This window comes from Eriocheir sinensis, chromosome 42 (assembly GCF_024679095.1).
Source record: "Eriocheir sinensis breed Jianghai 21 chromosome 42, ASM2467909v1, whole genome shotgun sequence".
Taxonomy (NCBI): Eukaryota; Metazoa; Arthropoda; class Malacostraca; order Decapoda; family Varunidae; genus Eriocheir; species Eriocheir sinensis.
In genome coordinates, this window is record NC_066550.1 from 8,001,812 (window position 1) to 8,014,394 (window position 12,583).

The window sequence follows — 12,583 nt, forward strand, 5'->3', positions numbered from 1 at the left end:
CGTCCTGCCACCTCCCCTACAGGACTGCCAACATGTGATTCTAATGAGTATATTATAAAACAAATAGCTGTTGGGATGATAATAAATGTCAAGAAAAATATGAAAATAAATATAATAACGTGTTAAAAATACTGATATCGGTTAGAATGTTAAGTAAGAGAAAGAAATGTGTGAATGGGTTAACTCCAACATGGCTGCCAACCTTTCCAACGCGTCCTGCCCACACAATAACCCAGAATATCGCATTAACAGTTGTTGTGATAAGAATAAGTGTCAAAAAAATCAAGAAATCAAATATAATAACGTAAAAAAAGTGTTATTGATGCTTAGAATAATTAGTAAGAGATGGAATAAATAAATGGTTATCTCCAACATGATGACCAACCCTTCCGACGCGTTATGCCAACTCTTCTAATAAGTGAAATAAATAAATAGATGCTGCGATAACAATAAAAGTCAAAACATAAATAAAACAGAAATATAATCACGTGGAAAGATATTGTTAGTGCTTAAAATATTGAGTAGGAGGCAGAGGTGACGGATGGCCTGTCTCAAATCCAGGGCTGCCAACACAACACCAAAATGAGTGAAATAAATAATAATTGTAATAAATATGTAATGATAGAGAGATAGATAGAAAGAGAGAGAGAGAGAGTGTGTGTGTGTGTGTGAGAGAGAGAGAGAGAGAGAGAGAGAGAGAAAATAGATAGATAGATAGGTAGATAGATACATGGATAGACGGATAGATGGATAGATGACAAACAAACAGACTGATTGACTGATTATTCCTTTCAGTGCAACACAAACAACAAAGGGAAAGAGCGGGGTTAATAATATACAGTTAATCCAATCTCGCAGTAATAACACGAAAATAACAAAAACAACAAATAAAACAGCAAAACGAGTAGGTACAGAACATGTCCGAAACGAGTTATGAGTCAGAGAGAGAGAGAGAGAGAGAGAGAGAGAGAGTTGTGATATGGGTGTAAGCCTGTAAGGGAATGGCCGAGGAAGAGAGCTTGTGATATGGGCGTTAGGGAATGGCCGAGGAAGGGAGAGCTTGTGATATGGGCGTAAGGGAATGGCCGAGGAAGGGAGAGCTTGTGATATGGGCGTAAGGGAATGGCCGAGGAAGGAAGAGCTTATGATATGGGCGTAAGGGAATGGCCGAGGAAGGGAGAGCTTGTGATATGGGCGTAAGGGAATGGCCGAGGAAGGGAGAGCTTGTGATATGGGCGTTAGGGAATGTCCGAGGAAGGGAGAGCTTGTGATATGGGCGTAAGGGAATGGCCGAGGAAGGGAGAGCTTGTGATATGGGCGTAAGGGAATGGCCGAGGAAGGGAGAGCTTGTGATATGGGCGTAAGGGAATGGCCGAGGAAGGGAGAGCTTTTGATATGGGCGTTAGGGAATGTCTGAGGAAGGGAGAGCTTGTGATATGGGCGTAAGGGAATGGCCGAGGAAGGGAGAGCTTGTGATATGGGCGTAAGGGAATGGCCGAGGAAGGGAGAGCTTGTGATATGGGCGTAAGGGAACGGCCGAGGAAGGGAGAGCTTGTGATATGGGCGTAAGGGAATGGCCGAGGAAGGGAGAGCTTGTGATATGGGCGTAAGGAATGGCCGAGGAAGGTAGAGATTGTGTAATGGGCGAAGGGAATGTCCGAGGAAGGGAGAGCTTGTGATATGGGCGTAAGGGAATGGCCGAGGAAGGGGGAGCTTGTGATATGGGAGTAAGGGAGTGGCCGAGGAAGGGAGAGCTTGTGATATGTAATACATAGGAATACATAGGAAGAACAGACACCAGAAGACCTATCGGTCTATGACGAGGGTGTCTGTTTACTACCGCTACTACTAGTAATCTACGTGTGGTAGGACAGGACAGAATAGACGTAAGGGAATGGCCGAGGAAGGGAGAGCTTGTGATATGGGCGTAAGGGAATGGCCGAGGAAGGGAGAGCTTGTGGTATGGGCGTAAGGGAATGGCCGAGGAAGGGAGAGCTTGTGGTATGGGCGTAAGGGAATAGCCGAGGAAGGGAGAGCTTGTGATATGGACGTAAGGGAATGGCCGAGGAAGGGAGAGCTTGTGATATGGGCGTAGGGAATGGCCGAGTACGGGAGAGCTTGTGATATGGGCGTAAGGGAATGGCCGAGGAAGGGAGCTTGTGATATGGGCGTAAGGAATGGCCGAGGAAGGAGAGCTTGTGATATGGGCGTAAGGGAATGGCCGAGGAAGGGAGCTTGATATGGGCGTAAGGGAATGGCCGAGGAAAGGAGAGCTTGTGATATGGGCGTAAGGGAATGGCCGAGGAGGCGAGACCTTGTGATATGGGCGGACGGGAATGGCCGAGGAAGAGCTTGTGATATGGGCGTAAGGGAATGGCCGAAGAAGGAGAGCTTGTGATATGGGCGTAAGGAATGGCCGAGGAAGGAGAGCTTGTGATATGGGCGTAAGGGAATGGCCGAGGAAGGAGAGCTTATGATATGGGCGTAAGTGAAGGGCCGTGGAAGTGAGAGCTTGTGATATGGGCGTAAGGGAATGGCCGAGGAAGGGAGAGCTTGTGATATGGGCGTAAGGGAATGGCCGAGGAAGGGAGAGCTTGTGTTATAGGCGGAAGGGAATGGCCGAGGAATGGAGAGCTTGTGATATGGGCGTAAGGAATGGCCGAGGAAGGAGAGCTTGTGATATGGGCGTAAGGGAATGGCCGAGGAGAGCTTGTGATATGGGCATAAGGGAATGGCCGAGGAAGGGAGAGCTTGTGATATGGGCATAAGGGAATGGCCGAGGAAGGGAGAGCTTGTGATATGGGCATAAGGGAAAGGCCGAGGAAAGGAGAGCTTGTGATATGGGCGTAAGGAATGGCCGAGGAAGGAGAGCTTGTGATATGGGCAAGGGAATGGCCGAGGAAGGAGAGCATATGGGCATAAGGGAATGGCCGAGGAAGGGAGAGCTTGTGATATGGGCGTAAGGGAATGGCCGAGGAAGGGAGAGCTTGTGATATGGGCGTAAGGGAATGGCCGAGGAAGGGAGAGCTTGAGATATGGCCGTAAGGGAATGGCCGAGGAAGGGAGAGCTTGTGATATGGGCGTAAGGGAATGGCCGAGGAAGGGAGAGCTTGTGATATGGGCGTAAGGGAATGGCCGAGGAAGGGAGAGCTTGTGATATGGCGGCGTCTCCCCCTATCTGTTTTATTTCTCTTCTGAGTGGATCCGAACTGCATTCAACCACAGCGCCCTCTTCTGTCCACCGCCATCCACTAAGCATCCATCAACCTATCTCCCCTTACATATTATTCCACTTCATCCACCCACCTCGCCTCTGTCTGATATTGCTGGAACTGATTACAAGGGAATGATTTAGGAAGGAAGGTAGTGCTTGATGCGGGTGTTTAAGTCACAGGTAGAAATACTGACGAAGGAAAGCTGTTCATGATATTGAGAGTAGATATTCGTTTTTTTATCTCCTTTCATCTCTATATTTTCATTTTCTTTTCTTCTCGTTCAAGAATAAAGATGTAAAACTTCCACTCTAATATTACTTGCTTGTGTTTATGAAAAGGTCCAAGTTTTAAGTTCCAAAATATATTTATCAACGAAGCACAACAGGAACGGTATATACAATCCGCGGACGAGACGAATAACAAATGTGTGGATGTCGCGGCTGCCAGCCTGTTACTGTCTCACTGCTGGCAGTTAGAAATGTAAGCTATAAAGAATTGTATTGTCACGCGATTCTTGAGTGATATGGAAAGTTCTGTGCATAAAAACAATAGTTTAGTCCGGCCCCACTTGGAATATGCGGTGCAGTTTTTGTCTCCCAGCAACGCGAAGGACTTTGCTAAATTAAAAGATGTTCATCGTCGGGCAATAAAGATGATCTCCTTGCGCAACAAACCTTACGATGAAAGCCTCTTAACTCTTAACATGTTCTCTCTTCAGAAACGTCGCCTCCGAGGAAAACTAATCAAATGTTTCAAAATACTTAATGGCTTTAGGAATATGAATGAACGAATTCATATTATTTACGATCATTGACACGTCGGGAACGAAATAATAGCTCTAAGCTTTATTGTAAACAAATAAATTCAGACTCCAGAGTGGTTCAGCGCATCACGTCTGAATAATTTAAAAACGAACTCGACCGCCATTTCCTCCATCCTGATATTCGCCAAGTCAGAAAGCAGTCTTGGTGGCCAGTTGATGTGGTTTCACTTAGGTTTAGGGACAGACCACTTATTTTGAAACATAGGGTCTGTGTGGTCTGGATGTCTATGTAAATTCTCTCTCTCTCTCTCTCTCTCTCTCTCTCTCTCTCTCTCTCTCTCTCTCTCTCTCTCTCTCTCTCTCTCTCTCTCTCTCTCTCTCTCTCTCTCTCTCTCATGAACAAGGCTTACGTAAAAGAGAGAGAGAGAGAGAGAGAGAGGCAGGCAGAATCACACTGGCATTTTTAACATTTTCAATTCGTCTCTCTCTCTCTCTCTCTCTCTCTCTCTCTCTCTCTCTCTCTCTCTCTCTCTCTCTCTCTCTCTCTCTCTCTCTCTCTCTCTCTCTCTCTCGTACTAATCCTTAATTGTATAGACATGAAATTACGTACACACACACACACACACACACACACACACACACACACACACACACACACACACACCTGATCATTGCATTACGCAGGTGGTATATACACATTTTCATCACCCCCTCCCCCTCCCCCCCTTCTCTTGACGTAACATATTCCTAACATTTATCAATTTCAGAATATTAGTGTGGCTACGAGGTGGGATCTGGCGTGACAAACGAACGAACGAACGTGTGTGTGTGTGTGTGTGTGTGTGTGTGTGTGTGTGTGTGTGTGTGTGCGTGTGTAATGTATAGAGTGTTTGGTTGATGAAAAGTTTGAGTCATCGCTGTTTGTTGCTTTTGTTGCGTTTATTTATTATTGTTTTTGTCGCCTCTGTGTGTGTGTGTGTGTGTGTGTGTGTGTGTGTGTGTGTGTGTGTGTGTGTGTGTGTGTGTGTGTGTATGTTTTATTTTTTATATTAGTATTAGTAGTAGTAGTAGTAGTAGTAGTAACACACTTTCAAAAAACACGCATTAAAATCTATTGATCTATCCATCTATCTATGTACCTATCTATCAGCCAATCTACATATCTACCTATCTATTTATCTATCTATCTATCTATCTATCTATCTATCTATCTATCTATCTTCTGCAACTCTTTCCTTTATATTCAGTCTATTTCCGATAACATCAACACTTACCTTCCTTTTCTTATCTTTTTCTTTCTTACTTTCCTTCCTTTTCTTCTTTTTCTCCATGTAATTTATCTTATCTTATTCTATCTTTTTCCTTGCTTGCTTTCCTTCTTTTTTCTCTCTTGTGGTCTTTTTTTGTCCTCTTCTATCTATTTTACTTTACCTTATCTTATCTTATCTTTTATTTCTTGCTTTCCTTCTTTTTCTTTCTCTTTCGTTCTTTTTCTTTCTATATATATCTTACTGACTGCCTTCCTTCCCCGTTCCACACCACATATCCAAAACCACATATGTTACTCCTCCTCCTTATTCACTTCTTCCATATCTTTGCTACACCAACACTCCACTTCGCTTTCCACATATGAATCCACTTGCTACACATCTTCATTCATTCATAATCTTCCCTTCTTAATACATCACTATTCCACCCACTTTTCACATCCAGAATCCACCTATGTTATACCTCTTCCATATTTCACAACTTCCCAAACTGGTTAAACTATTTTCCACATTGTTTTCATGTCCAAATCCACATATGTTGCACTTCTTCCCTATTTTCATCTTCCCTATTCTTGTTAAAACCATCATTCTATATTCCCTCCACATTCAAATTTAGATCTCAATCCACCTTTTCATACTCCACAGCATCCAATTCCATTTCACATTAGTTCCACGTCCAAATCCACATCTATTTGTATGCTACACTTCATATATTCCTACACGTTCTTATTAATATTTTTCCATTCATGCGACACAGCCACTTCGTATTCATTCCACACCTCTCCCTTGCTCTCTCATCCATGCCACATCCCTTGTTACACCTCCTCATTACGCAGCATCTCATCTCCTAACACAGCATTCCCTTCTAAAGTAGTTCATTTCTGCTGGACGTACAAGGTTGAGATGAGAGAGGTTGATATGGTACAGGTTGAGATGAGATAGGTTGGAATAGTGTAGGTTGAAATGGTACAGGTTGAGATGGGTTGAAATGGTACAGGTTGAGATAGGTTGAAATGGTGCAGGTTGTGATGGGTTGTACAGTGAGGGTCAAAAGTCGTGTCGTGAAATGTGGTGAAAACTTGCGTAAACCGAAGGCGACACCAGATATTGACCTCTCTCTCGGCCACCCATCTATACTTTCTCATATAGGAGCAGTGATTATCGGGCTTTTCTTTTCTCGTTTGTTTTTGCCCTCGAGGTACTTCCTTTAGTGTAAAAATAAATCATAAATAAATAAATAAACATGTGGTGTATTCCGTAGTCCATCAAACGCAGCACCGACTTGAATTGCCATCTGGTCCATACGTTTGTTAATTTCGGAGATAAGATCGCATGTTTAGCCTCTCGCCTTAAGTTTTCACAGCATTTCCTGACACGACTTTTACCCCTCGCCGTACATATCCTCCCCCTGAGACGCCGCCACCCAGCACGGTTTCAGACACACGCGATCTTGCTTGACTAACTTACCAAACTTCATCCAGGGAATATATGAAAAATTAGACTAACTATATACTAAGTGATGTTATTTTATGTATATTCAGAGTATAATATTCTCAATAATAATAGCCATAAGTCATTTATTAAGTCATTTTGTTTCATTCGCCGTCATTCATTCAGTTTATTTTATCGGAATGTTCCTAAAAAATAACCAGTTTGAGATATTCCCCTAAGGATGTGTCTCGTATGAATACTGTAAAGTAGGATGAATAGAAGAGGACAAAAAAGACCGCAAGATAGAGAAAAGAAGGAAAGCAAGCAAGGAAAAAGATAGAGTGAGATAAGGCAAATTACATGGAGAAGAAGAAGAAAAGGAAGTAAAGTAAGAAAGAAAAAGATAAGAAAAGGAAGGTAAGGGTTGATGTTTTTGGAAATAGATTGTATATAAAGGAAAGAGCTGCATAAGATAGACAAAAAGATAGGTAGATAGATAGATAGATAGATAGGTAGATAGATAGATAAATATTCATACTGTGCTAAGCTGTTTTTGAGATATTTTGGCAACGGACGGACAGACAAACGGATGGATAACAACGAAGACATAACCGCCCTTGTAGGAGTCGGGCATTATATACTGAATCGGTAAAAAGGATTGGATGCTAAATACTGTGCCCTTGTAGTCCTCATCCTAAAGCTTCCTAGGAACATATAAGAAAAAGTAGAATTTGTAAAGAGGCTTAGATTACATACCCAGTGTTTCCTCCCTTTCCAATAACCTATTCGGGAAGTCGTATATATAAGCGATTATGAAGTAGGTAAAAAGGATTGAATGATACAATGCCTGCCCTTCCTTTCCGCAGACTACACTATCATAGGAGAGTAAGGGAAAGTAGAGGAAGCTAGTATGGAAAAGTAAAAAGAAGTATTAAAAAAGTAGTTTGGGAAAGTAATGGAGAGTAAACTAGTATCAGGACACATCTCCTCCAGAAATTGACCTCTCTTTCGGCCACTCCTCTGCACTTTTTCAGGAGCAGTAAGTAGCGGGCTTTTTTTTCATTACTGTTTCTTTTTTTTATACCCTTGAACTGTAAAAACTGCAAAAAAGAATAGAAAAGTAAATGAAAGTAAAGAAAACCCGTATAAGAAAGGAAAGGAAAGAATACTAGAGTAGGAAAGTAGAGGAATGTAGAGGAAACTAATCAAATAAATTAAAGAAAAGAAAAGAAAGCTAGTAAAATTAAATAAAGAAAATTATATAATCGGTAAAGAGGCTTGGATGCTACACAATCTCCCCTACCTCCTTCAAACCCTGATGAGACAGAACAGGAAGTCTAAAAATGAGAAACTATATTGGGATTATATTTAGCAAAAGCACACCATCCCATTCTGACTTACTTTCATGAACCAGGTTGAGCTTCTACCGGTGAAAGAATGGAGATGCTGGTTAACTCTTGCATAAGGGGTTTGGACAGTGTAGGGATGAGCGTGAGTAGATGGTCCTAGCTATAATCCTCTACTCTCTCAAGTGTTCGCAGTGGTTAACGTCACTAACTAGGATCAGGGGATTAGGACAGACGGCGAAAACCCTAACGACCAGAGATTCGGAAATGACACGAGCCCACTTTCACAGTTCGCCAAGATGGGTTAGTAAGCTTCCAAAGAAATACCAAAGACTTCGAAAATTCCTTGTGTTTGTGGTACTACTACTACTACTACTACTACTACTACTACTGCTACTACTACTACTACTACTACTACTGCTGCTGCTGCTACTACTACAAAGCCCTTTCCTAACGTTCTCCACCTGATTCCCTGTCTGGTGTTAGTGTACTCCATCCTGCTTCGATAAAGGTGTGTGTGTGTGTTTTGTGTTCATATTTAAGTGAAGAAATTGAGGAAACTATACGTGAAATCTCTTGTGTGTCTCGTGTTGCATAGAAAACCTAACCATTATGAAGTGTAGAAGGATTGAAGAGTTTGGAGGAGGAGGAAGAAATGAAAGATATAGAGGAAGAGATGGTTTAGGAGGAGGACGAGAAAATGGAAGATGGAAAAAAAGAGAAGGTTTAGGAGGAGGAGGAGGAACAGGAGGAGAGGGAGGAAGAAGAAGAGGAGGAAGAAGATATATACTTTAATCGCTGCTATTTGGTTCGGGCGATTACAAAACCCTTATGTTGGACTGTGAAATCACCCCATAGTCTTAGCCCGTGATTCTGAGGATAACTTGGAAAGAGTGATCGAGGAATTCCACAAAGAGTCGGAGTAGGGCTAAAAACATAATGAGGAAAACTAAGGTAATGTTTAATAATCAACTGTTAAAATGTATAAAGTTTAGAGCATGCATATATACCTCTCTTTTCGCTACTCTTTACTTTTCGCGTATTTGGGAGCAACGATTAGCGGACTTTTTTTCTACAATTTCTGTGCGTTGGCCTTGAGTTGCTTCCTGTGCTGTAAAAAAAAAATACGCTATAGCTACGCGTGGCCTCGGTGCTCATCTCCGCCCCATTGGCCCTTGAGCTTGAGGTGGAGGATTGTACTTAACCCGACCCAGGGCCAGTGTGACATCCGGGATCCCACAGTTTACCTTCCCCAGGTTTCCCCAGGTACCGATTTATTGACCAGACCGAGAGGAAGGATGAACAGTTGGATAGGCTGCACTCTGACCGGCCGGGATTCGAACCAAGGCCAGCAGATTCCTAGTTTAGTGACGTTAACCACTGCGAACACTTGAGAGAGTAAAGGATTATAGCTAGGATCATCTACTCACGCTCATCCCTATACTGTCCAGACCCCTTATGCAAGAGTTAACCAGCATCTCCACTCTTTCACCGGTAGAGGCTCAACCTGGAGTGTAAGAGTGTACCATGAGAGTGCGTCCTGCCAGTCCTAACATACAGCAACTTGGAGCCTCGCAAAAGATCAAAAGAAAATGGAGAAATGGGGAGAAAAGTGCAGGGTGTGACACGGAGCCAGGACGCGAGCACCATGGATCAGGGAACAGACAAAGATGGAGGATACTCTAACGACGATTAAGGAATGGACTTGGGAGGGTGATATGCGTAGAAATAACAGACGAGTAACCAGAATAACAAAGTGGCAACTCAGAAATATTAAAAGTCAGGGCAGGAAGAGGACCAGGTGAAGAGGTGGAATTCGAATCTTTACCGGAGGAGGCTGAAGTCCACTATCACCGGGCAGAGGACCAGATGGAGAGGTGGAATTATAACTTTTACCGGAGAAGGCTGGATTACACTAGCACCAAGCAGAGGACCAGGTGGAGAGGTGGAATTATAACCTTTACCGGAGAAGGCTGGATTACACTAGCACCAAGCAGAGGACCAAGTGGAGAGGTGAAATTAGAACCTTCACTAACACCAGACAGCGGACCAGGTGGAGAGGTGGAATTAAAACCTTTACCGGAGCAGGATGGAGTACACTAACACCAGACAGAGGACCAGGTGGAGAGGTGGAATTAAAACCTTTTACCAGAGCAGGATGGAGTACACTAACACCAGACAGAGGACCAGGTGGAGAGGTGGAATTAAAACCTTTACCAGAGCAGGATGGAGTACACTAACACCAGACAACGGACCAGGTGGAGAACGTTAGGAAAGGGCTTTGTAGTAGTAGCAGTAGTAGTAGTAGTAGTAGTAGTAGTAGTAGTAGTATCACAAAAAAAAATATTACCACACACGAATGACACTCCATTCACAATAACCTCACTCCACCTTCTTCCTCTCCCTCCTCCACCTCTCCACACACACCTTTCCTCCTCCACCAGCAGCCGCAGTACCTCCATTCCATCTCTCGCTCCCTCCATCTTCCCTCCAACGCCAGCAGGGAGGGAGGGAGGAGGAGAGAAGAGGGTACAAACAGCTCGGGGAAGTCAGTTGTCTCTGGACCGCCGAAGGGGAGAGACGTACGGCCCCTCTCCCTTCGCTCTCCCTCCCACCCGCCCGCACTCCCACTCGATCACACCCACCCCGCGAGACCGGGATTCGGGGGAGTGAAAAAGAAAGATAGTAGAGATAATTAAAGCTAACTCTACCAGTGGACATGTGCGGGTGATACTTAAGAGTCGTTTTGATGGATTATTTCAACAAGGTAACTAATTAACGACGCCTTACCTGTGTGTGTGTGTGTGTGTGTGTGTGTGTGTGTGTGTGTGTGTGTGTGTGTTTCCAGGTGAGATGAGACAACAGGTAAGTGGGAAGATGATTACTACTACTACTACTACTACTACTACTACTACTACTACAACTACTACTACTACCACTACTACTACGACTACTACTACTACTACTACTACTACTACTACTACTACTACTACTACTACTACTACTACGACTACTGCTGAGGCCGACGTTCTTCTCCTCTTCCTCCTCCTCCTCCTCCTCCTTCTTCTCCTCCTCCTCCTCCTCCTCCTTATTAATATTTTTTTTTCTTCTTCTTCTCCTTCTCGTAGTAGTAGTAATAGTAGTAGTAGTAGTAGTAGTAGTAGTAGTAGTAGTAGTAGTAGCAGCGCGGACTCTACCTTTACATACTCAGGTAATTTCAACGAGTTACAAAAATTTCCGACAGGTGTTTTCTTACTATTATTATTATTATCATTATTATTATTATCATTATTATTATTATTGAGTGAAGAGAAAATATGATGCTGTTAATTATTTCTTTTGCGCGTAATTTTGATAACGGCGAAAGATTTTTAATACGCTAAGAAATTCCCGCTTTTTTTCTTCTTCTTGTCCGCTGGTCTCTCTACAACGGGAGCTTATGCTATAGCTGCGCGTTGCCTCGGTGCTCATCTCCGTCGCCTTGCCCCTTGAGTCTGTGTGTGGGGGGGTGACGACGTTCAGGGTACCGCAAACTGCCTTCCTCAGCGCGCTAACGGCCGGTGAAAAATAAAATAGACTGATTAGCGAACGATAGGAAGGAAGAAGATAATTAAAGATAGGTTGATACGCAAAAAAGAAAGAAAATTAATAGAGGTAAATTGATAAACGAAAGAGATAAATTAAAAAAAAATAAGAGATAGATTGATTAGCGAACGATAGGAAGGAAGAAGACAATTAAAGATAGGTTGATACGCAAAAAAGAAAGAAAATTAATAGAGGTAAATTGATAAACGAAAGAGATAAAGTAAAAAAAAATAAGATAGAGATAGATTGATTAGCGAACGATAGAAAGTGAGAAGAAAATTAATAAAGAGAGTTTGATACGCAAAAAAGAAAGAAAATTAATAGAGGTAAATTGATAAACGAAAGATATATAAAGTAAAAAAAAAAAATAGATAGATTGATTAGCGAAAGATAGAAGAAAATTGATAGACAGTTTATTAAGTGAAAAGGAAAGTAATTCATAGAGGTAAGCGAAAGAGATAGAGACTAAAGTAAGATAAAGATAGACTGATTAGCGAAAGATAGACAGGATGAAGAAAATTAACAAAGATATATTGATTAGTGAAAAAGAAAGTAATTTATAGAGATAAGCGATAGAGACGGAGTAAAAAAAAAATAGATTGATAAGAATTAAAAGAAAAAAAAGATATTCATAAGCGAACGTTAGTAAGAAAGAAAAGGATAGATTGACTAGCGGAAAAAAAGGAAAGTAGAAAAAATATACTGATTAGCGAAAGAGGAAGAAAGAAAATTAATAAAGATTGATTAATACGCAAAAGAGAGAACGTTAGAAAAAATAGTTAAAAAAATTAGTTAGGATGAATTGAGAACCGCAAGACAGAGAAATAGTCATAAAATTTATTGATAAGTTAAGAAAAAGCAGGAAAAGATAAAGATAAATAAATAGGCGAAAGAAAGTAAAAAAAATTTAACGATACATTTTATAAGCGAAAGAAAAACAGGAAAAAAATAAATGTGAATGAAAAAGAGTTTGAA

At 42.0% G+C, this 12,583-nt stretch overlaps 1 protein-coding gene across 2 annotated transcripts in view; it reads left to right on the forward strand.

Moving 5' to 3' along the window:
- Positions 1-10,653: 10,653 nt before the first annotated feature.
- LOC127009892 (E3 ubiquitin-protein ligase Rnf220-like) overlaps positions 10,654-12,583 on the forward strand; it is a 98,093-nt gene continuing 96,163 nt past the window's right edge. For both annotated transcript variants that reach the window (XM_050883412.1, XM_050883413.1), the window contains exon 1: positions 10,654-10,790. In XM_050883412.1, the coding sequence (XP_050739369.1) occupies positions 10,773-10,790 (18 nt within the window). In that variant the 5' untranslated portion in view covers positions 10,654-10,772. The remainder of the gene's footprint in view (positions 10,791-12,583) is intronic.